The sequence below is a fragment of the Melospiza georgiana genome, chromosome 1 (genome assembly GCF_028018845.1).
Source record: "Melospiza georgiana isolate bMelGeo1 chromosome 1, bMelGeo1.pri, whole genome shotgun sequence".
Classification (NCBI taxonomy): domain Eukaryota; kingdom Metazoa; phylum Chordata; class Aves; order Passeriformes; family Passerellidae; genus Melospiza; species Melospiza georgiana.
Window position 1 is genome coordinate 101,574,223 of NC_080430.1, and position 26,118 is coordinate 101,600,340.

Here is a 26,118-nt window from a genome sequence, read left to right on the forward strand (position 1 = left end):
TTCATTCTGCTGCCTGCCATACATCATTTTACAAATTGGTATAATGGCCCATCAGAGCACTGCCTGGCATGTCTCATTAGCATGCTTTAATTACAGCAGGACTGAATGGCATGTCATTTACTTGTAAAAACTATTCACTGTACAGTACAAAAAAAGTGATTATAAGCTAATCTCTAAGCTCTGGCTTCAACTTGGACATGACATTTTTATAGGCATCTATCCCTCATTCTGGTAGTTCCTGACAACACATCCCCTTGACAAAGCTGTTGCCTGTTAATAAGCAATTTGTTCTAATTCATTATCTCACACTTTATTAAGCATAGGACAAACAAGGAGCTGGGAAATTCTTTTATTGCTTATTTGACTAGCAAGTAAATGATCATGCTAATTTGAGCTACTCTCTTAGTTCCTACTTTCTGATTCTGGTGTCTAAAAGGAAGTTTGTATTTCAGCTGGAGTTATGTAAGTTTTGTAGTACAAGTACAAACTAACATGTTCTGCCTTTTGTTGGTCCTGAGTGTTGGTCCTTTAGCCTGAGCTCTCTTGCTGTCCCTTCTCCTTGCAGAAAGTGATGGCAATGAAATAACTCTGGAAAAAAAAAATACTCTTTTGGACTATGCTTACTCTGCTCAACATAGTCTGAGTAAACCCCTTGAATCAGGGCTCTCAAGGAGTCAGCCACAGAAGGGGCAAAATGTGGGAAAAGCAAGAAAAATTGGAGAGTTAAAAAAGAGGAAGGGGTTTCTATAAGAATTTGGAGTCTTCTGAGCAGGTGTGTAGGAATCAGAACTTCAAATCCAAATACTTAAAATTCCTCCTCTGTCCAGCTTCAGAAATTTAAAACCTGTGTATTACCAGCCATTTGTATAATCCTGTTCCAAGCCAGCCAGATAACAGAACAAAGTTTCACCTCACAGCACAAGGTTAAGTTGCAGAAACACTTATTGATCTTAGTGATTGATCTACAAGCAACCCTGTCATTGGGTGTCTACATAAATGTTATCACCATAGTCGATCAAAGGAAATTATGTTTTTATATCTAACATGCTTAAGTCTAAAAATAGTTTCAAGGTGACAGAAGTAAAACAAGTGTTACTGAAAGAAAGAAAAATTACTACGTCTTCTAGGGAATAAATGCCATTTTCCATTTAGGCTAAGGAGAAGTGTGCTTAGCCCCACTAGCTGAATACAGAAACCCAGATTATCAGTTAGTTTTTCTCCATCACACTGAGCACAGCCATCTTTATACTGGACAAAGTGGGCAATATTAACATCCTCAATCCGTCAGGGTTTGGTTTCATGCCCACATAGGAGGTTCAGCACACCAAATGGCTGAAAGGTGACCTTGTGAAAGATTCATTTTTCTTTTTATAAGCCAAATTCAGTGTGTAACTGAGAGATTGCTTCTAGAAAGGGCAACTGAAGAAGAAAAAACCTGATAAGCAAAACCAGATATTGTCTGGAGAGAAATGCATCTTCAAGAAGGGAAGCAAGGTGATATTCCCCTCTCTTAAGACATTAATTTAAAGGGGAAATTGCTCCTCAAGGTGCAATGAGGTAATGTTCTCTGTGCCATTAACTGCCTCTGGCCTTGAATCTGAAAGCAGAATGTCATATTTTTCTCACTGTGGCCAATTTATGGAAAATTTCTTGCCTGCTACACCCAGAATGTCTACATTGCTTCATCAGGCATATTCCCATCAAAATCTTATTTGTACCCCAGGATTCGTGGTATTTTGCCACATGAAATAGATGTGTTTCATACAATAGGAATTGATTATTTAAGGCAATGACCAGTGAAGACTGAAATTCATTTTGAGTAAAACAGAAAAATGGGCACTGGTTATTCTGCACTCCAGTTTGAAGGAACTCCTGCAAAGCTGAAAAATGTATTTTATTAATAAATGTTCTTCTCCCCAAAATATTCTCTGTATAGAAGACTTAGTTACAATAACTGAACTGACCAACTCACAAAGGGAACTTGAAAAAACATTTTTTTCAGCAGAGCAGTTGATAGAAAAATAGGGAACAATGAGGGAAACACACACACACAAAAAAAAGATATTTTTTTTCTCTTCTGTTTATTGTAAAGTGCACTGTCCCACACTCCACAAACCATTTTAAAGGCAAAGCCTAATGAAATTAGTTGCTGAGACAGAAAAATACTACAGCAGGCTTCAGCAGTGACTCCTGCACAGGTGCACAGACACTGCATATGTTCTTCATCAGTGCACCTAAGTCATCTTTGAAGTTAGAACAAATTGACAACAGCAATGATGACTAAAATTCAAAATTGTACTACAAAAGTAATGTTAGAATAGAAGAAAATAATTTAAGACACTGACTCTTCTCTCAGGCTGGCTGTAGATGAAAGTCAGCTAAGAAACCAACATTTTAGACAGTCTTTTAAAAGTGACACCACTATAAAACTCCATTGTTTTGTCTTGAGATTCTTAAATAATGCCACAAGAATGACAAGTTAAAATGCTGCAGAATTAATGGACTTGTACCTGCAGGAAATTTTTCCCTCTCTTCACTTCTTAGATAAAAGGGGCACAACTTTGCTTGGTGTATGAAAATACTGAAGGCAGTGACAAAATTACACATTTCATTCCCATTTATCTTAGGAGATGGCAGGAGATGACCTCTGAAAAGAAAAAACATAAAACTTGCTCCTTTTGCCTCTTTTTTTCCTAATACACTGCTAGTGATTAGTAAAACAGAAACGCCATTTTCATCAAAAGAATAATTTCATAAAGCAACTATAATTTTATAATATGTATTTCCATATATCCCTATTCCCCTTTCCCCTGTACTGCAGGATGGGAGGAGGTGAAGAATTCAGGAGTGAAAGTTGAGCCCAGGGAAAAGAAAGGGGAGAAGTTATTTAAAGATTTAGTTTTTCTCATTATCCGACTCTGATTTTTCACTGATAGCAAATTCAATTAACTTCCTCATATCAAGCCTGTTTTGCCCATGACAGTAACTGGTGATTGATCTCTCCCTGCTCTTATCTTGAGCCACAAGATTTTCACTGCATTTTCCTTCCCCTGCCCAGCTGCTCGGTGGGCAGCTGGCATCCAGTCAGGATCAACTCACCACAAACATACAATAAAATATTGCTGCTTTGCTTGAAAACCTTTAGCCTGGAGCTCCAGGGAGACATTGTTAGGTCTTTCAATATTTAAAGAGGGGTTATAAAATAGGTGAAATTAGTATTTTATCAAAGCCTGTCGCAAAAGGACAAGGTGTAACAGTTTTAAACTAAAAGAGGGGAGATTTGAATTAGGCATAATGAAGAAATTTTTCACTGTGAGGGTGTGGAGGCCCTGGAAAATGTCGTCCAGAGAAGTTGTGGGTGTCACACCCCTGGGAATATTCAAGACCTGTCTGAATGGAGCTTTAAGCAATCTAGTCAAGTGAAGCTGTCCCTGTTCACAGCAGCAGGGGTGGACTAGGTGATCACTAGGTGATCTTTATTGGTCCCTTCCAACATGAACCAATCTATGGATCTATGAAATAGGCAAAATATTCTCACAGAGTTAAAATAAAACATTAATTCATCTTTATTCAGGCACAAAGTCATAGTACTAGTGAAGGCAATGTTCATCCAGGAAGGGCAACATAGAAAACCATTGTCTTCTGATATAAGGACTGGTCTTCAGAGGATAATCCATTCTTCCACCTGTCTGTACAGCATCAAACATGCAAGTGATATCACATCACAAGTTAGTGATACAAACCACCAGCAAAAAACCCCATATTTAATTTAACCATTGAGAGGTATATCTTTGGGGCAGCTTAGGAGTGTCTCCTCAATTTGCGCTACATTTTGTATCAAATTTACCTTAAATGGGCATTAGACAAACTATGTAATCAGCCTCTTGATTACCACAGTTTGGATTCCATGGTTTTGCCTGAAAGCCTCCTGTGGGCTCAGACTCTCAGTAGCCAGGCCAGATCCTGCACTTTCTAAGAGATCCAACAGTACACCATCATAATGAAGGTGCAGGGTGCCCTGCACACTCAGCAGCAGCCCATTTCTTCCTTGAGACTGCTGTTAAGAGGAAAGAGTGATTTGCTTCCAGCTGAAGAAATACTTAATTAAATCTTTTATAAATTATATAAAGAAGCCAAAACTTTCCAACCTTGTAATTATTGTTATTTGTTCAGCTCACAGCTCTTTTACAAAGAAGCAGGCTTCAGTTCCAGCTGTTTGTTGCAGAGATGTACACTGCAGGTGTCAAAATGAACTAAAGAAATTTTCTGCTACCAGAAAATTACTGTTCCACAGAGAAGTTTCCTTGGATTATAAAAATTAGAGACTTAAAAGCTGAATCTTATATATAAAGCAAGGCTTTCTTTGTGCTTATTATTTTATGTAGTATTTTGTAGTCTAAAACCTACAGAGCCTAGCCATGTGTCTTGTGTCTAACTAATTCCACCACTACCCAGTTGGAAGTGAATGCAAACTGAGAAGGAAGTTGCTATTAGCTGGGAGCTAGTAAGTCACCAGCTGAGTGGTCTTATTCCAAGATTGTGAGAGAGCCATAAAAGTTAAGAACAAAGTGAGAAAGTATGACTCCAGCAATGACAACACTGTTACTCTAAATCCCATGGTTCATGCCACTGCTAAAAGCAGTACATTTTTAGTTTAATCACAATTAGTGATTAAATCAGACTTTCAGAAACACAGCTTCAGTGAATTCATACAATACTGTGAGATGCAGAGGGAGAGAGCCCAACCCTTATGAATCTGCCCCTTGAAAAAATATGGTCTGTGACCTAAAAAAAAATCCTTTCCTTGGACTTAAACTAATAACAGCACAGTTCAGTCAGACCTTAAATGTTCAAACACCTTATCCTGCAAATGGACCTCAGCTGCTGGGAGACACATTAACCTGAATAAAAAGGCAGCAATGTTCAGAACCAACTTTAATAAAATGAAGAAAGGATGACAGCTTCCATTAAAATGGCATTAGAAAACCTTTCACTTAGCAAAACCTAATTTATCAAGTTAGCTTTGCTTTACCTTACATCTGTTCTTTAAGTAACAGAAACATTCAAGGCAGTATATAAATCTGTGATGGGGTTTTCTGTAAGGGAGATTAAGGTAAAGTCATTTCACATCCATGTAAAATGAAGCTGCAAAAAACTTAACTCTAGTAACAGTTTGTTTAGTACACAGCATTCATAATGTCATCAGCAAAAGGATTTCAGACTTTTTCTTTATATCTCAGGTGAGGTTTCTTGTTCAAAAACGACTCAAACACTTTTCCCCATGTCTTTTGGCACTGAAATGACCTGATTTTTGTGCTTCAAATTTCTGAAAAATCAGGATGCTTATTTGCACTCACAAGTAGCATTAACAGATGTCCATTTCCTCATTTCCATACAGACATGGGTTCTAATTTGTGGCATACAAAGAACAACAGGAACTGAGATTACAAGATTACTGTTAATCCTGTTTGATATTAGATCCTGCTTCCTCCAGAAGCATTATTACTCTGGCTTATAAGTGGCTTATATTACTCCACTTATAAGTGGATTGCAAAAGTGGATTTATTATTAGCCCCTTAATTACCCTGCAGATGTTTTACACTTGTTGCTCTTCAGCCGGATGTTCCTGAAATTAATGGTTTTCAATGTCTTTAAAAACAGTTTAGCAATTAGGACACAGCATATAATTACTCTTTTTCATAAAAATAGGTATTAGAGTGCTTTATTAACTAGACTATGACTCAAAAGGAAAACACTCATAGTCAAAGGACTGAGATGTTAATTACAGAAATTAAACTATTCAAGGGCTGTAACAGGAGAACGTGTCAGATTTGAAACCCACCTGAAGGATGGGCTGCCATTGAGAGGAATCTGGACAAGCTTGAGAAGCAGGCTCATGAGAAAATCACAAAGGTCAAAGCCCAGTGCAAAGTCCTGTCCCTGGGTCAGGATAACTTCCAGTATCAATACAGACTGGGAGATGAACAAATTGAGAGCAGCCCTGTCAAGAAGGACTTGGGGATTCTGCTGGATGAGGTTGGGCACGAGCCAGCAAGGAGTGCTAGGAGCCCAGAAAGTCAACAGGATCCTGGGCTGCATCCAAACCAGTGTGGCCAGCAGGAAGAGGGAGGGGATTCTGCCCCTCTGCTCTGCTCCGGTGAGACCCCCCTGCAGTGCTGCATCCACCTCTGTTATCCCAGCACAGGAAGGACAAGGACCCGTTGGAGCAAGTCAGGGGAGGCCCCAAGCTGACCACAGGCATGGAGCACCTCTCCTCTGAGGAAAGGCTGGGAGAATTGGGATTGTTCAGCCTGGAATAAAGGCTTGGTGTGACCTCAGAGCAGCCTTCCAGTAGCCAGAAGGAGCATATAAGAAAGCTGGAGGGGGACTTTTTACAAGGGGAAAAAGAATAAGGAAACAAGGGGAAAGCCTTCAGACTGAGTATTTTTGAATCAGGTATTAGGAAGATGTTCTTTACTTTGAGGGTGATGAGACACTGGAACAGGCTGCCCAAAGCATTTGTGGGTGCCTCATCCCTGAAGTGTTCAGGGCTAGGTTGGATGGAGGTCTGCACAACCTGTTCTAGTGAAAGGTGTTCCTGGACACGACAGGGAGGGTAGAATTACATGATTTTTAAGGTCCTTTCCAACCAAACCATTCTCAAAGTCTGTCTTCTAAAGTCAATTAAACACCTTCCACCAGGCAACACAATTGCTTAAACCTTTGCTTGAAACTTAAGCATGAAACACAGCACATGCTTAAGTGTTTTGCAACAATTTCTACCACTTAACCCCCCACCGCCACCAGCAACTACATGCTGACCCTCTTGGTTACAGTTCTCACACAGATCTGAAGTGTTTGCCATTAGGGAAGAAACTAGAGGAAAAGGTTGCAATGTTTTCTAGCTCCTATTCCCAACTCATACATCTCACCACCTAGCTGAGGGAGGACAAAATGATCTACAAAGTTCAGTTGCCATTTCTGATTTCCTTCATAGTGTAAAGTGAATTTGAAAATGGAACCACTTAATTGGTGCAGTGTGGTGGTCTTTGAGGGTCCCCAGAACGAGGGAAGAGATGAGAATCTTGATTCAGAAGGCTGATTTATTATTTTATGATATATATTAGAAGTGTACTAATACTAGGAAAAATATATATTAGAAGTGTACTAAAGAAGAAGAGAAAGGAGACATCAGAAGGCTAGCAAAGGAAAGATAAAATCTTGTGACTGACCAGAGTCCCGACACAGCTGGACCTGTGGTTGGTCATCAAGTAGAAACAATTCACATGAGACCAGTCAAAGATGCATCTGCCACATTCTACAGCAGCAGCAGAAAATTATTGTTTACATTTCGTTTCTGAGGCCTCTCAGCTTCTCAGGAGAAAAATCCTAGCAAAAGTATTTTTCAGAAAATACATCAGTGACAGTGCAGCACCAGGTATTACTCCTACAGCTTCTTAATTCAGGGGATTACCAAACGCCTTCCATTGCAAAAAATCATCCAGCTCAGATGACCTTATCTTCAATGACTTCATGACTCCCCTATCTTCAATGTCTCATCAGCAGTCCTGAGAATCTAAATGCTCTGCTCACCTTTAATTGCTTCTCTGAGGTCATATGGTTCTTCTGGGAAACCATGTACTTAACAGGAAATGTTGCAGGGCTGTGATCTTGCTGGAATCGTGGAGAAATGGTGAGATGACCTGCATGACTGAAGCTCTGCAATGAAGATTTTTTTACAGAGTAAGGACTAAAGAGGTGACAAGTATAGGTGACATTATAGTGGTTGTTGGCTACAAGACCAACGCCTGAAGAGAGAGAATTGGATGAGGTTCTCTATGGCTGGAAGCAGCTTCACATCTACAGCCCTGGTCCTCAACAGCTACAGGAGGGATAACACAGCAAGATAAAAGCAATTAAGAAGATTCCTGAAGAGCATCAATGACTTCCTGGCCCAAGTGAGAGAGGAACCAAAGATGCTCTGCTGGACCTCATACCACCAAGGAGCTTGTTGAGGATGTGAAGGTCAGAGGCTACCTTGGCTGCAGTGAGCATGAGATACTGATGTTTAGGATTCTGAGATGTGTTAGCAGCACAAAAACCAAGTACAACACTGGTCCTCAGAAGAGCAGATGTTTGCCTTTTCAAAGGTCTGCATTGTAGAGTTTGATGGGATAATGTCCTGGAGGAAAGAGGTTCCATAAAGCGGATTATTATTCAAAGATCGCCTCCTCCAAGATCAAGAGAGGTCAATCCCCATGGAAGTCAGGCAAAAATGCCAGGAGACCTGTGTGTATGAACAAGAAGCTCCTGACTAAATTCAGACACAAGAGGGAAGTATACAGATTGTGGAAGGACAGACAGGTAACCTACTCGAAATATGCAGCCAGGAGAGCCAAAAGCCCGCCTGGAACTAAATCAGGCCAGAGATTTCCAAGGCAACAAGGGTTTCTATAAGTGTATGGATAACAAAAGGAAGATTGGGAAAAAAGTGCAGAATGGGGCAGGGCACTTGTGACACAGAGCATGGAAAAGGCAGAGGTCCCAAATGTTTTCATCATCTCTGTCTCTGCAAGGAACAATGGCCTTTCAGGAATCTCAGGCCCAGAGACCAGAACAAAAGGTTGGAACAAGGAATGTGTCCTTGGTGGAAAAGGATCAGGTCAGGAAATACTTAAGCAAGTTAGACATGTGTAAGTACATGGACCCTGATGGGATACACCACAAGTATGGAGGGAGATGACAGGTATCAATATGAGTCCACTCTCAAGGATCTTTGAATACTCATAGGAGAAGTGTCCGAAGACTGGAGGAAAGCAAATGCTGCTCATATCCTCAAGAAGGTCAAGGAAAATGATCCAGGGAACTACAGTACTATCCTCACCTCAAGGAGGTGATTGAACAAGATACTGGAAATTATTTCCAGGCACATGAACAAGAAAATTATCAGAAATAGTCAGCATGGATTAATCTCAGGGAAGTCATGCTTAACTGACAGCACAAACTTCTGTGAGAAAATAAATGTCTGGCTTGATGATGGAAAAGCAGTGGATACTCTACTTTGATATTAAGAAAGGGGTTTTTTTTGCCATCTTGGATGTACAATGAGGGGAAATTACAGAGTAGGCAGTCCAGAGAGAGGTGATCAGTGAAACAAAACCTTGTTGGAGGTCACCAACAGTGTATGCCAGGAGTTGATACTGGGTCTAAATCCATTCAAAATCCTGGAACATCTCATACAAGGAAAGGCTGGGAGATCTGGAGCCAGGAGAAGGCTCAGGGCAGCAATCTTATCAATGCATTCAAAGACCCAAAGAGAGCTTGTAAAATGGGTCTAGGGCCTTTTCTGTGTGCCCAGTGACAGGGCAAGAGGCACACAATGCAACACAGGAAATTCCCTCTGAACACCAGGAGATTTTTACTGTGAGAGTGACCAAGCACTGGCACAGGTTGTCCAATGAGGTTGTGGACTACCCACCACTGGCGCTGTTCAAAAGCTGTCTGGACAAGGTCCTGGCGACCAGCTCTGGGTGAACATGCTTGGGCAGGGGTGGGGGTTGGACCAAATGACCTCCAGAGGTCCCTTCTGAACTCAACCATTATGTGATCATGTGATTGATATGTTAAGATTCACTTAAAAGAGGAAAGACACTTCACTGTACTCCCTCTGTTTTTATTATTCTTATTTCTTCCAAAAATAGCATAACAACGTATTTTCAAATGAAATTTGGTACAAGAAATCCAACAAAACTAGCTTTGACGCACACAAATTTCAAAGAAACATTTCAGTACTTCTAAAGTGTCACCATTTTTAGCTAGTTTCATAAGTACTAATTCTAGAAAACAAGAACATCTTATTGTCTTAATTTCAGCAGCAGAACTGACAGATTCTACTGCTTCAGTGAAGGTTACAAGTGTTCTTCTAGACAACAAAAAAATAGGAGTAATGGAAGAAAGAGTACGACCTAATTACAGGGGAAAGCAATACAAGTAAAAACTCTTATAATTTGAACATTCAAGTCTTAACAGAAATGTTCTCTTCTAAGTTTGCTATAACTTTTCAAAATACTCATGTACCATCATCATTTCATCTCAAAGTTAAATCTATTGCCCAACAGCAGCCATCAGCTACTGTTAGCCCAAAACTGGAGAGAGGGAACATGAAGTATTCAGGCCTTTTAAGTAATGGGTGGCTACAAGCACCGGGAAAACTGAGCTAACAGTGTAGAGAAACCCCTAAGCCAGCTCTAAGAGACTAACAAGCAATTATGACAGTAGTTAGGCACAGTTCTGCCTACTGGTATCATTTCATCACATGCCCAAAGTAAGTATGTGTCTCCAATTTGGGATTGTTACCCGCAGGTACCAGAGTGTGTATGCACATACACAACCCTCCCTTCCAGAGAGAACTGCTGGTATCCTCAAATAATACATAAGCTCCCCTTTTGGTTCATGATCCATGACACGACCATGTTTTTTATGCCTTAAGACTGCAATGAGGTCCCCATCACCACCAACAGCTCATTCTACTGCCAAGCCCATTTGGAATTTTATGAAATAAGAAAGAAAGGCATCCTAAGATCTGTCTAGTAAGTTTCAAGAAACACTAAAACTATTGAAAAGTCAGGAGAGTCTTTAAAACAATAAAAAATGTTCAGTAATCTAACTTAAGCAGCTGTAACTGATTACCACATAGCCATATTTGGAAAACGAAGTTGAGATTTAAAACATTAGAAATTGAGTACTTTCAGAGCAGTTTTGTAGAGAACAAACTCATTTAATCTCAAAAGCACCGTGAAGTGACACTACATATCAGCAAGCAGGAAAAACAAGAACATCATGGGATTTTACCATGTAAAATACACCATGAATACCACTAAGGTAGATTTACAATGCAGGCTTGAGCACAGCACAGAGGTTCTCAAACTGACTCGGGTAATTTCTGCTCTGCATGCAATGTAGACATACCCTCTATGCTGAACAGATCTCATTATGAATTAACGGAGCTCTGCAGAACATTATTTAGGCCCTCATTCTGCATTATCAAAGTCAATGTTCTTCCATCAACTTCAGAAGGTGCAGGGTCAGGCTCGTAATCACAAACACACTTCTACAAACAAAACATTTGTTTCTAACAAAGTTATGTGAGTTCAAACACAGGTTTTGAGAGCATGCAGATTGCTTACAAATGCTTAAAAAGACTGGTTCAGAATCTTTCTTATATATACACACACAAGTCCATCTGTCACAGACAGGCAATGTAACTCTGAATCGTGAGCTTGCTCTAGTTTTTGGTAGTGTCCTGCACACGTCTGATAATCAAAAAATAAAAAATAAAAAAATAGTTGCCACAATGGATTTCTGATCATTCCAACTTGCACGTGGATATGATCCCCTCTTGCTGCATCCAGTATGTGAAGTTTCATGGTTGCTTCTCAAATGCAAATACTAAGTAAATACCTAAAAAAGAAAATGGGAGTATTTAAAGTTTCAGCTTCCTTGGTGACTCAATTAAGTTTTCAAAATGTAACCAGGTTGATATTATGCCCAAACAACCTGTTAGCAGATTACTGAAATGACAAAAGATCTTATGACTTTCCAGTGAGTAACTCTAGCATTCCACTCCAGCATAGTTTTACATGCTTTCAGAAATGTGAATCAAATTCATAAATTACTGTGCCATTCTACATATAAAAAAACTCACTAGCACCTAAAAAGTCATGCAAGTTAAGTTTAAAGACTCCTTCATACTTGCAGTAATGGACAATCAGGGTTGAATTGTTAACTTCATTTTTAATTGAAAAGTGAATGAACTCCTGATACATATTACCAATTTTGATGGACAAAGATGAAATTATAGCATTGTTTCAAGTCCAGAACAGTATGATTCTATTAATGGATATTTGTACAATTCACATCCGCATCCTTGGAAAAATTAGTTGGCATATATTCAATGCCAGGTATGCCAAATGCTCCTGTGCTCCACACCAGACAGACATGCTAAACCAGTTATTTGGGACCACATTTATAGATTTCCACTTGATTTCAACTTTTATTTTAAAGAGTGAGGTGCCATAGCTACTTGCAAATCTTTCAAGACAAGCTTATCAGACATTCCTCAGAAACAATGCAAAGTTCCATGTAAGCAACAAGCTGTGCTAATACTCTTCTCAGAAGCTCAATACTCCACATGTTTCTGGAAAAACAGACTACTTAGGAAACATGGCAATCACTGGATTTTGAAGGTATAAATATATTTTTACGTATGAAAAGGTATAAAATTATATAAAAAGCCTCTCTCAAATAGCTAATTGAGATATAACTTCTAGACTGCTGGAAATTTATGTCTACCTTATAATTAATTCATAGATTCAATAATTAGATAATAATTTAATAAAGCAGAGTGAAGATTTGTCATGGTTTGATGCTGGCTTCTCATCTGTGAAGTAAACAGCATTTTTTGGTTTTAAACTACTACCACAACCAGTATAATGGTCTGGAAAAATGCAAATCCTGGTTGGCTGCACTTATGCATGTCCTCACAATTTCTTGAGATGTGCACACTATATAACTATACACAGACATTTTGAATTACACAAATAACATCATCTTATTATATTTAAAATCTGGATTTTCTTCCATGACTAACAGACTATTTTACACACTTTTCAAAGCAGTCATTCAGTCAATAGTATTTTCAAATCCATTACTTACTTGTTGCTTCCCATTCAGATTTACTCAAGGTTCCCTAGAAGGGGACAAAAAAAAAACCCCAGTTTCAACAAAAAATAAGGAAACAATAAAACACTGATTTAGCTCCATTTTTCACTGACCAGTGTCTAACCACCCACACTGACTGGCTATTTAGGGGCAAGGAAAGCATTGCTGTCGACCACAGATATTTACAACTCCACTAACTATGCTGGATGGTTGGGAACTGGAAGATCCAGATAATGGAACACACCTAAAGTAAACAGGTACAGGAGAATGGGCCACCAGCCTGTTGGTCTGGATGCCCCTGCAATGCAGAACATGCCTGTGCCCATCACCACCCACCAGTGTGACCTGACCTGGCTCCAGGTGCTGTTCAGACTGAGATGCCCAGTATGTGTGCAGAAGCCAGGAAAAGCCTTACACTATGGTGCTGCCATCTTCCTCAGGAATATTGCCTGCCTCCAGCCAACACCCCACAGCCCACAGAAACTCTGTTTGCAAGAGACTGTTACCCTCACTCACACATTCTGGAAAAACAGCCTGCCTTCCAGCCTAGGAAATTCCCAGCTCAGCTGATCAGATGAAAGCATGGCCAGTTCACAAGCAAAAAGCTGCTGCCATTTACCCCACCACTTAAGAAACCTAAGGCAACAACAAGAAGCTGATTTTCTGTTCTGCCCACTCCATCTCCATCCACAGAGTCCTCACTGGGGCCATAATTTAGTCCATATGCTACCCACTGACCAAACCTTCACCTTTTAAAATAGCACTTGGCAATAGATGGTTTTGGTCTGACTTGGCTGTTCTCATGTTCTTAAGCCTATTTCTTGAAACAAGCATTTTTCTTTCCAAAAATTTTTTAATTTCAAATGTGAAGAGCAGGCTTCTTTTCTCTCTTGATGCAGGATTTTTATATATGCAGTAAAAGGACTACATCTTGAAGAATTCAGAACATGAACAGTAGATGAATCAATGATTAAAAAAAAACCCAAACAATAAAACCAAGTGGAAAAACTTTAGGCTGACCACCCTCATACTGTATTGATGAAAATGGAAAGAATGATTTCAAATATATACAGTGCTAAGGAGAAAGCTTTGAAGTGTCCCATCAAAGGATTAGAATTAATGCTTTAAATCAGTACTGTAAAGATCCAGACATATAAGAAGATTCCTCAAATTAAGAATGGCTAGAAAGGAGAGCTGTCAAGTAAGATGGAAAAAATATCCTTTCCCTTCTGCATTATTACAAATGTTTTAACAGCTACCAAATATGGTGAACTTGATTCTTTGAGTGTGGGATATAGGTCAGATGAACCCCTCAGCCCTGCAGCTCTACAATTTTTCACATGCTAAGAGACATTCACACCAACTTCACTGCGGTTGAAACGATGAAGGCAGCACAGTTTCAAAGATCAGGACCTCAATTTTAAGACATCATTATCTCTAGTGAAGAATGAAGGAACTTACCAATGGTAACTTTGCCTTGCCATCTTTGATAAACTCTTTTGCATGCTCATAATCATCAGGTTTATCAGAAACAAGCCTGGAATCACCATGTGTAGAATATGGCTGGAGAACATAGAATAAAACATTGAGTAGTGAGATACATTAATCACATCAAGTAAAAGGTTTGTCACAACACAGTCCACAACAGAAGTCAGTAAGTCTTAAAAATATTTTTAATTTATGTCTCTCCTTTATAGCATCCTGAGGAACAGGTCTGATATTCCCTACTTACCAGAAAATTTGGCATCCAAGAATTATAAATTAAGTTTTATCCTTATATCTCTAAAGCAGGAGAAGCAGAATAACTAAAAACACTCTCCTTCATGTACATTCATTATAAGCATTACCCAGATATACCTTCTTTTACAAGAGCAACTATACCAGCAACTCTTCAGCAGAAGTTCTAATAAATGAGCAACTACAATTTCAAGCAGAACAATTAAAATGCTTCAGTAACACACAAGCTGTAACAGTAGTGTACAACAGGTTCTTCGGACTAAGATGTACTTATTAAGGATCCCGGGTACTAGTGATCTGTGTAAATAAATCTAATCATAAAAATGCAGTTCTCAGATATAAGTGGCCACTACCTTAAGACAACTCTCTCTTTCCTAAGAAGGAAGATGGTAAGTCAAAAGCTGTGTCTCTGTGCTACTGTCAGTGTGAGCCCTTACAGAGCACCATCACTTTTAGAGTCAACAAGTACAGTCAAGTTGCAGTCTGACTCAGCTGACTAAGCCACCATTTAGTTGATCTGAGAGTTTTCTGCAGAAGAATTCTACTGTTCAAGGGAGGAGGGAAGCACAGACAACTGCAAGTAAAACCAAAGCCTCAGAGGTGGCCTGGAAAAGCTTATCTGAAGCTGCTAAAGTTATTCGGGGTAAGAGTTGGAGGATAAACAAAAAATGCAAAAGCATTGGGCAAAAATATATGCTCAGTTACAGTTAAGTCCCATTTTCTTCTATGAACACAGACTGCTCTTTTATTCCTACAAAGATTCCTGTCTGTCTTTTAAGTCAATATTCCTTGCACAAAGGTCCAGTTTTCAGTCTCTCTGCTGAGGAAGAAATGGATTACAGTCACCACTATCTGACACTTGGCATGACTCTTGGGCTTCTGTTTCCTGCTGCACAAGAACAGAAACTTGCCTCAATATTGAAATATTATCTTCAAAACTTGAATAATCCATTGGGTGGGACCTGTGCTGATCTAAAAGAAGAGTGTGAGGAAGAAGGAGAGGCAGAAACAGAGTGTTATGAACAGACCACAATCCCCCTTCCCACGCAGAGGAAGGGAGAGGAGGTAGAAAGGTCAGGAGTGAACAAATGAAGCTGAGCCTGGGAACAAGCAGTGGGTGGGACAAAGGTGTTTTTAGGTTTTTGTGTTTCTCACCTTTCTACATTTTTTTTAATTAATTAAATTAACCTTCTCCAAGTTCAGTCTGTTTTGTCTGTGACAGTAATTGCTAAGCAATCTCCTTGAATTTATCTTGACCCACAAGATTTTTTTTCTATTTTCTCCCCCTATCCTGTTGGGAAGAAGGAACAAGAGTGCAGGTCAGTGGGTGTCTGGCAGCCAGTCAAGATCAACAACCAGAGTCACACTTTCAGCCCCAGGAACTAAATACTTTCTATTGGTGGTCCTTACTTAATTGTAAAATGTTCACAAAGGAAATTTCAATTATTGTGCAAAAATTAACAAGATATGAAATGCTACTAAAATCAAACAAGTCAACTCCAAATTTACCTCCAAGGCTTGCATTCTCCTTAACAGCATTTTATGCTCATCATTCTTGATTTTTTCTTCATAGAATTCCCGAAACGTCATTTTGTAGACTAATTTCATACCATGCTTCTTTGCCATTCTGTCAAAATAACAAACTTAATTAGGGAAGCCACAAATTATTGCAGATTTATTTTCAAAGGAACAATTTTAAGCCAGAGTGACATCTTATGGTATTCACTAGAATAACACTTCTTTACAACTTTTTTCTCTAAGTAAAGACATTTAGATGAAAAAAAGCTGCAGTTCCACCACAAATTGTAGGGTTTTTTTTTAATTAGGACATCAAAAATCTACACAGAAGTAATTTACAAACATTTTAATAGAAAAGGTCTCTTCTCCTGAAACATGTAAGTTCCATGTGGACTTCTAGAAAGACTACACTTTTCCCTGCAGAATCTATCATGTCAGATATTATGAATATATTTAGAGAACTTCTTTCAGCTGTATTCCGTGGCTTACATCTCAATTTTATGTAGATACCATGGACATGCAACACTGAAGTTACAGCTGTCAGTGACAGATGCAGTTATTTTTCACAGACATCTACAAATGAAGCTCTTGAACAGGCTTGAAGGGAAGCTTAATACTGTTTAACCATACTGAGGCTTGAATAGCAGGAAAAAAAAACAGTATGGAAAAATTTGTCTGTACCTCAGGATACAGCTGGGAAAACCAAATCCAAGGTCACAGAGAAGTAACAGCAAAATATATGCTTACAGATGAAGATCATTTAGAGGAAGAAAAAAAATCATCATGGCAAAAATCCTATTAATATCTAAGGAAAGGTGGAGAAGACAAGAAAGAGGCACCATGATGAAGGAGATGCACAAGAAAGCTTACTGAAAGACTAGAAAATGGGTAGAAAGAAACACCTCAAAAAGTTACAAATAAAGAAGAGAAAGTTTAAAAGGTTTTAAAGGTTTGCTGACAGATCCAATATATAAGATCAGATGGTCCCTCATGAGACATAGTTTAAATCCTCACAGCTTCTGACCAGAGCATCTTCAACAGAGTTCAATGGACAGATTACAGTTGTAGATAGAAATGCAAGAAACCTCTGTATGTGAAGTAACAACAAAAAAGTTAATAGCTGAAAAATATAATAAGAAAGGCAAAACATAATTTTCTGCAAGCATTATGCAATGACACATAAACTAAACAAATGTTTATTGTGCTCCACAGTTTTTATTGTAAAATAAATTTAAAACATAACTTACTCCTCCAGTAAGGGAAAGTAAACCAAAAACTCAGGGACATCAACCACTTCTTCCAAGTGAAAATCATACTTGCAGCCAAATAAGGGATAGTCTCCCTTCTTTTCAAATTTTACATTGTACACATCATTCCCAAATGAATTAGTTTCTGAAGCTTCGAGTCTCTTTCTATAGAATGAGATATAAACAAACATTTTTTGATCAGTATTGAACAGGCAGAGAAAACTACACATAAGAAGCATGAAAGTATTTCTCCCAGTAATACTCAGTGATCTCTCCAGTTTCCCACTTCCCTTATCTCAAAAGGCACTGAAACAATGAAATGAAGCAGCATACTGGGTTTTAACAGGTTACTATTCCCATACAACATAACAAGGACAAAATGGACCTAGAAGATGAATTTTTAGCCTAGACACACAGACAATCTACATGGACAAGACCTGCTTCTAGAAACAACCATAAAACCTTGACAGTTTTTCCCCAGGCTGTGGAAATTTTGACACTATTAAAGTCATGACAGAGGGATGAAGTGTATGAAGACCTGTATTCCCTAACAGAAGAGCCATGATGACATAAGACAAGGGTAAGTATTGCTTTACCTGTTTGAGTCAAGTTAGTGAGTGAGATTCTTTTTTATTAGATTCCAAAATTGTTGCAAAAAATTGCTTTTGCTTGCACAAACATATTGGAGCACTGTAAGAACATCTATCACTTAACAATGCTTCCCAGAGTTTTGGAAGACTAAGAGGATATAAGAGTACTTACACAAGTTCAAAGCTGTTTGGAGTTGTGCCAATGAAATAACCTCCAGGAGAGAGGTTCCCACAAGCATTTTTAAGCATCATGTCAGCCTGCTCATACGTCTCAAATGAATAGTGGTAAACAAATTGACAACTGCAAATGTCAAAGCGCATATCTGGATCATTGTACTTGGAAGACAAGAGATCCTGCAACAGATAAAATAGAAAAAAACCTACAGAAACAAGCATGATTCACTTAAATCTAACAAATAAACCACATTCATGATAGAGACCAAAAGTCAGGGAAATTAACTTTTGTGTACAAGGACAGATAGAACAAAGCATGCAACAGAAAATACATATGCATCTAAAACTGAGCTGTAATAGCAACATGAAAATATCCCTTTCTTTCCCGGCCAAGTCTCCCTTTCCCCTCCCCCAAACTGAGAGATGACATGAACCTGCAAGACACTATTTCTCAGAGGAAGGAAAGCCAACCAAGAATTCAAGCAGACCCTTCATGCAAGGCTGAGAACAGGTTCAGCTTTTCCACAGATATGCTGGAACAAGGTAGGTTCTGTCTCAGCCCCTATCAGCAGGGCACTCTCAGCCTGCACTTCTAGGAAGCAAAAGCTGTTCTGTTTACAAGACTGTCCCCTAAGCCTCAGCCATGCATTCACCACTGCCTCCAGACAGTCTAAGAAACCTGCTCTACCACAGAAGTAGAGGCAGTTTTAAAGATACCTATTATAGTAACAAAAAGATTTTTTACTTTCTAGTGGCAAAGTGTTAAATCAGTTAAATCAGAAGAGGTCCTTTATATATTCCAGCATTCACCAAAATAGTTTCCAACATCCCGTGCTGTCTCACATAACTCCAAAGCTAAATTCTGTTCCCCTTGTCGAGTAAAGGATAGTGAAAGCCCCAGATTTACTATCTGGAAAAGACCTTCAGGAATGTTACACTGTACAACAGCAGCAAAATGCACCAAAGTACATCTTAAGCAACCTTCCAGTAACCCCTATGGCTGATTCTCCTGGCAGTACAATAATCCAACCTTAAAAATGTATATACCCAAATTGGTACAACACTACCATAGAGAACATTAAATCTCCAAAATATTACAAAGCACAGGAACTGTACCTTGGTACTATCTGCTTGTATGAATTCTGCATCAAAAATATGTTCATTATACCGACACCGGGATTTCATTTCTTCATAGCGGTGCTTGCACTGCTGCACAGAAATGTCAGCAATGTCTATATATGGAAACATAATAAATATAATAAATATAATAAACAGAAGTTTTAAAAATGTGTACACAGCTCCAGACAAGAAAGCTGGAATGATTACTAGAAAACAGAAGGTACAAAAAGGTAGGATAAAAAAATGAACTTGAGTTCCATTAAAACAGCTCAGCTCCCAGGGATTCTTAATACTGTTAAAATATTAAAGATGTTGAAATACATCTCTGATATGTCACATATTCTAAGACTGCTTCTTTCTCAGTCATTGAGGTTCTGACAATATGCAATGAATTCACCTAAGAACTTTGTAAGTAAATTGATTAAGTGTATTTGAATGCTGCCCACTGAATAATGCAAGAAAGAACTATAAAATATGAAGTACACAAAATAATTCCCACTGAAAGAGTTTTAGGGAATTTTAGTACCTAATTAAATTTGGAGTTAAGTAATTCTTTCTCTGATTATCCTTGGGATACTTTCTGAGAAAAGGGAAGATGTATCATTCTCCCAACATCTAAGCCAATTATTCAAACCAGAATTTTCTTAATCAGCTTTCGGCTCTACCCCGTTTCTGAGTCTGAAAATCTTTAGTTGATTGTAACACCCAAGACCATTTTTTTCTCACAACATTGGGGGGATTATTTGGTTTTTTAAATGCAACTCTCCTGTATGTGTTTCAGAGCAATTAAAAATACTACAAGAGACTAGTTGTGGAAGAAAAGAGATAAAATAAAAAAGTCAGTCTTTTCCCCAGGGCCACATTTTACCTAAGGCAACCTGTATCAATGGTGTTTTTTTTTTAGTGATACCAGTTTTCAGTTGAACTGAACGCTAAATATTGATGATTCTTATATTTCTGCTAGCAATCAAGTCATATCTTCAGATTAAAAGACAAAACACAACTGTTTGCACAGAAGGTGTACATTACTTTCTTTGACTGACTGGAAAAAAAGAAATAATAAAATACCAGAAGCCTACTTGGTTTCCTATAAAACCTGATGCAGTTTCCCTAGAAAGTTATCATACTTCTTACCAGTACAGACGAGTTTTTTAATTCTGCCTTTTTTCCATTTCAGTAAGTCTCCACCTTTCCCACATCCTAGATCCAAAACAGTTATATCACTCTTCTTCTGTCGTACCCGGTCTATAAATTCACCTAGGAAAATGAAAACCAGGAGCATATAAACATCTCTGCACGTGTATTGCACCTAAAAGCCTAAAGAACCAAAAGGAGCTGAGAATTTTAAAACACCTCAGACCTTACTTTGCCTATAAAATGTTCTTAATATTACAAACTTAAATCTCTTTTTTTTCTAGAAGGATGAAAGGAACCACAAACTTCTAAAACTGTGGAGAAGATGAATATTTTCTGTGCTCAATGTGCTCTGCATATAACTTGACTGAGGCTCTGAACTGTTTCCCTGGCTAAGGTAAAACTGCACATGGCTAAACAACCATCCTGGACACAGGGAGACAAACAGGGCTCCCTTTCATTAGCATTATAATGAATGCAGATGTTATTTGAGAGTATGGGAAAGCCTTTTGCAGAAAGAAAAAGCCAATTAAATGCATCAGCCACAACATCTCCTCCCAGTCACCTTACAGAAATGCATAATGTTTTTCACTCACTCTCCCAGGCTTTGCAATAACAGTAGCTACTCCTTTGCTGTCTTTCTACTCTACATACACCAGTCACATTTTTTCTTCCCCTCGAGGCTGCCTAGATTCTCTCTGCTCTGACTGATGTTGGCATATTATGTAAAACATATCAGCCTGCTAGCAACTTTTCTTCACAGTAGGAGATATGAAATATGTTTTGATACAACTGCTATAAAGCCACACTGCTGAAATTCTTTATGACAGAAAGGCTTCAACACAGGCTTGAGGAACAGCTTTATAGAAATCTAAATATTGCTTCTAACTGCTCTGATACAACACAACAAAAAGCAGCATGCTAAGACAAATGGTGCCAACATCTTCTGGCACAGATCCCTCTTCATGAACCTGTGGTGCTGTGCTGATGATTCTTTTCTTTGTTGGCAGATATTTGATGGCTTTGTTTCCTCAATTTGGAATTAATTTGTGGAACAGCAGACTTTGCCTTTAAATAAAAACCTGCTGATTCTTAAAGAACTACATCCTTTAGCTTTCCATCACTTTTTCAATCACTGACTATGGGTAATATATGGGTAATACAGAAAATATTTATGTGTTCAAGCTTCCTGCAGAACTGCTTAACCAGGATCTGAACAGAGAGTGCTTTGGGAAAATGCCTAAGAAATTATTTGAGATAGATTGAGCTGTTCTTAGAACACTTAAGTTCTTTATGATTTAAAACTGTACTTTTCTCTTTAAAAATGCCACGGAGAAGAATAGTTTCCAGTACGAACTTTTAATGTCAGTTGACCTTTGAAACTTAAGCATATGCTTAAGTTCCTTAGGCAACTTAAGGATATGAACTCCAACAATACAAAACACTATCACAGAGATTCAAATAAATATAAATATAGACATTTTATTGCAGCCGAAAAACTTACTATACATTATGAAATGAAGTGTTATACTCAACATCAGAAAACAGAAAGAATTACATTTTGATACAAAAGTTATTTACATTTTAATCATGTCTAAGCAATCAGTTAAGGGAACTTACCAATGAGGACACTCTTTGTCCAATTATTAAAGTTTCGGAGGTAGAATATGCGAGACTGGCTACGTTTTTCCAAACCAACTTCTTGAAGTTCATTATAATGTGCAGCTACAGCTTGCCCATGGCCAATCACACGCTGCAGAGAAGAAATCACACCACAGAAGCAACAGACTCAAGCAGTCAATTCTTTTTATGACTTAGTCATTTAAACAAAAGACACACGTGTTCACTTCAAAGATTTAAGAAGGCAAACAAGCAGTACTATGAAGAGCATCATCATCATAAAGAGATTTCCCATACCTGTCCTGGTACTGATGTCAGTACTTCAATTATCACAGCAACACACACAAACTTAATCCCCTTTTCAGTTCATTCAAGCAATTTCTGCATGACAGACACTGCCCAGCATCTTTCCTTCACAGAAATACTTAACTTTCAGTTCTCTAACACTCTCAACCACACTCAAAGAACTCGTTTCATTCTTTTTAAGTCTGGGACAGAAGAAGAGGATGTTCCTTCTCAAGGAATTTAGAGCCTGTTTCAGAATTTCAGTGTTTTCATCTGACAGAAGTGTATAAACTGCCAATTTAACCAAAAGGCCAATTGGCTGATGTCACATTAAGGTCCAAGTGGGTGACCCCACTGCCAGAGATTTAAACAGACCATGATAAAGGAATGAGAGGAATCATTTGACAACATATTCCATATAATGCTTAAGAGTTAGTTGCAGAAATGTCTCTGATGTAGCTTTAACTCAAAATACTCCAAGAGATTTCTGTCCAGCCTTAGCTTCAAGTACTACAAGACAGTTCTCTCCCCTGTTACACAGAGAAGCAGTCTACATCCAGATATTATGCTCCCAGCATTTCTTCACCTTGAAAATAATCTTCAACTATATATATGAAGTGAAAATAAATTATAAGTAAAATCCAAAGTAACAGAACAGACGCAACCAGCACTGACTCTATGAGGTACAAAAGCATTTGAAATAACAGTACAAACCAGAATGAAGCCATTAAAAGCACTCCTAACAGTTCACTACAGAAGTCAATATTCCTGCATCTTGCTAATCAAATAGCAGTTCCTCAAGGGAAAAGAAGGTTTGGCTGATAGATGTGAATTCTTCAGTGTTTCATATACTTCTGGAAACATTCAGAATGAACACAGCCTGACTTGTCTGAAATCTTCATAACCTCATCACCTGTTTATTCCCACACTGGGCTGACCTATACTAACAAGTATTTTGACGACTTCTATTCTTCTCCAGGGTAAGCACAGACGGCTCCCTGAACGGCCACTGAAGGTGACAGAAGCCAGAACAGCTGACTCAGACAAGTGTGGGGGACATACTCATACAAACCATCTGCACATCTCAGCTGCAAACAGCCATCAGCAACATCTAGATGGTGGCACCTATGCTCAGTCACCTCTCTCCACCCTTAGGCTACACAGACCCAAGGTAGTTCTTGCTCATCTGAGCCTTGTTCTCCCTTATTACAAGGATGAAAGGGTTAACAATGTTTCTACCACAACAAAGGACACCCTTTATTTTGCCAGACTGCTAAGCCGTGTATTAACATACTGAGAAAATTCTGGGCAGATAAACAAAACTCTAGGTCAGACATTTTCAAATTATATTTAAATATCCCAAAAGGATGACCTAGAGTGGATATTAAAGCATCATGCATAATAAAGGACAGCATCATGTAAAACATTTCCCTTTTCACCCTCCCAGGTGGACATATAAAATGGATATACATTTTCTGCTGCTTTTGAAGTCTTAAAATACAAAGAAGCACCTGTAAGTCTTTCACTGCTTCACTTTGCCAACAAATCATACTGAATTGTATCACAGAGGATGCAGTCTGTTGAGTTTTGCAAGCTATAAATTTTGTCCTTTTATTACCAAGGAAATAAAAGGACAAAATTACCTTACCCAAGCACAGGTAACTAGACTAACACACAGATAAACAACATCCTTGAGAACTGAGTTCAAGATATGGAACCAGGACTAATGCCACTAAACCCTACACTACACTACCAGATTGCTACCACAAGGAGGATGGAACAGTCTTAGAATTAGACTAAGTATGTGCTGAGATGATCATTCTAACTGCAAGCCCTCTCACTCCCCTGTGAAGCCCAACATCACTGTGCACCTGTTACTCCCCTAGGAAACATTTCCAGACTTTTTTTGTGCTGGCTCACAGGCATCTAGCATAAATATTTTCAATCTTTTCTTGAGCTAAGGCTTTGAAACAAGGATTTGAAAAAAGCTCAAAATAAATGATACTCACTGCTTTTTTAGAAGGCTCATCTTCAGAATCTAAATTCTTCCTCTTTGCTCTGCCATCCTGACCACCACCATCAACTTCTTTATCATTTTCAGTGGACTGCTCTGCAGCTGAAGCAGAACTATTGCCTTCACACCTGACACCTGAAGCTGACTCTAAAGCAGGAGGGGTTTTCTCCACTTCTTCATTCAAATTCTTCTCTACTTGCTGTTCTTCTGTCTTGGTTACTTCGGCCATTTTGACTGGTCCACTGATCAGAATGGATCTCTAGGGGGAAAAGAAACAACCATCAAGAATTTTCAGTGCTGAAAATTTCACTTACTTGTGGTTACGATCGTGACCTTCAAACATAATATTGGTATTTCACCCTAGGCAACATATAGATTTCAAATTTAACCACTTGTTTAATAAAGGCAGCTCAATCAAACATGTGGAACTTAAAAGTACTCATTAAATAAGTTCAAATTAAGATAAATTCTTATTTTTCATTTTAGTCATTCTTACATATCTTTATTGACTCAACTGCCAAATATTACTGGTTTTTTCTTTCCCTTCCCATAAAAGGTAACCTACAAATCAGTTTATGTTTAGAAATACAGAAAGATTCTCTCAAATTAGCAAATTTATTATTTAAACTGATATGTTTTGAAATGGATGTCTTCAAATAAGAGATCAAGATGGGTTTTTATGAGTAAATTTTCTTACCAGTTGTGGATTTTCCAGTTTGCCAAGAATATCCACTATGCTCTGAGCTTAACTAATATGTGGAATATTCAGTTGCACCTGTATTTCCACATCTCCACCTCACAAATATCAACAGGGGCTGCGGGACTGCAAACAACTCCTACAAAGCTAATTTGGTCTCCAGCACATCCCAGCCTTCTTTACACCAGCACTAGGAAGCAGAGCACCTACTTTTTAACAAGGCATGGGAGAGGGCAGTTTGGCACCCCCTGTTCTGAAAGAGTGGCCTAAAGCACAATTAAAAAAAAAAAAAAAAAAATCCAAAAATCACATTTAAACCCACCGTGTCCAGGCTCACCTCCTAATGAGGGCCGGAACACATCCACTGAGTGGGCCACCACACAGAAGCACCAGAACAGCTTTCCTCGGAACAAACAGCCTCAAAGTACGACTTACAAAAATAATTCCTCCACTACTGCACAGTACCACAGCGCTTGGTTTGCGAAGCAGCAGCAGACCCCTCGTTATCCGCACCCGGCTATTCCAAGATGTTTCGAAAGCCCTAATTGTGAAACGATCCGACTTTCACAACTAGCGATGGCAACCAGAGAAAAGCAGCAACTCCTTCAGCCGGAGAGCTGAAAACGCCTGCAGTGATGTGGGAATGGCCCCGCCGGCCTCGGGACGCTCCCGCCCCCTCCTTTCTCCCTTCCCTCCTTCCCTTCCCCCATGACGGGGCTGGGAGGCCTCAGGGCCTCCGCTCCCGTTAACCGGGCGGCGGCGCCCGTGGCTTCTCTGCGGCCCGCCCAGCCCCGCTGTCCGGCGAGGCCGAGGGCCCCGGGCCCCGCCGCCGGTCCGCCCGCGGGCAGGGAGGGCGGCCCTGCACGGCCCCGGCACTCACCCGACTCAGCGCTCCGCCATCCCTGTTTGCGGACGTGACGGATCCCCGCGGCGGCGTCACGTCCTGGGAGGGACCGCGGGAAAGGGAGCGCGGAGTCCTGTAGGGGCGGCTGCGGCGGCTGCTTAGCCTGGAGAAGAGGAGGTCTCGGGGGGACTTTATCGCTCTCTACAACTGCCTGACAGGAGAGTGTAGTGAGCTGGGACCGGCTTCTTCCAGCGTGCCTGCTCTGGGAGAGGGGAAATTTCGATTACATACTAGAACAAGTTTTTCACTGTGAGGAGGCTCAGGCGTTGGAATAGGTTGCCCAGGGAGGTAGTGGAGTCGCCCTTCCTGGAGGTGTTTAAGAGACGCCTGGCCCTTGCGCCGGGTGATTTGGGTTACGG

The 26,118-nt window shown here is 39.4% G+C and overlaps 1 protein-coding gene across 1 annotated transcript; it reads right to left on the reverse strand.

Moving 5' to 3' along the window:
• Window positions 1-9,652: 9,652 nt before the first annotated feature.
• On the reverse strand, window positions 9,653-25,778 carry RNMT (RNA guanine-7 methyltransferase). Its single transcript, XM_058022747.1, has 11 exons — window positions 25,736-25,778; window positions 24,154-24,417; window positions 21,860-21,992; window positions 20,240-20,362; window positions 19,103-19,218; window positions 17,985-18,166; window positions 17,223-17,387; window positions 15,967-16,084; window positions 14,182-14,283; window positions 12,715-12,748; window positions 9,653-11,460 (listed from the first exon to the last, which is right to left on the reverse strand). The coding sequence occupies exons 2-11, from the start codon at window positions 24,385-24,387 to the stop codon at window positions 11,423-11,425; spliced, it is 1,245 nt and encodes a 414-aa protein (XP_057878730.1). The 5' UTR covers window positions 24,388-24,417; window positions 25,736-25,778; the 3' UTR covers window positions 9,653-11,422.
• Window positions 25,779-26,118: the final 340 nt, after the last annotated feature.

Excerpts from the sequence above, each read along its gene's own strand:
- RNMT (XM_058022747.1), bottom strand. The coding sequence starts at position 24,387 with ATGGCCGAAGTAACCAAGACAGAAGAACAGCAAGTAGAGAAGAATTTG. Across the intron at positions 18,167-19,102 it reads TACAAGCAGATAGTACCAAG|GATCTCTTGTCTTCCAAGTA; the intron begins GTACAGTTCCTG and ends TATCTGTTGCAG. Across the intron at positions 14,284-15,966 it reads GGAGAATGCAAGCCTTGGAG|CCATATTCTACACATGGTGA; the intron begins GTAAATTTGGAG and ends TATGTTCTCCAG.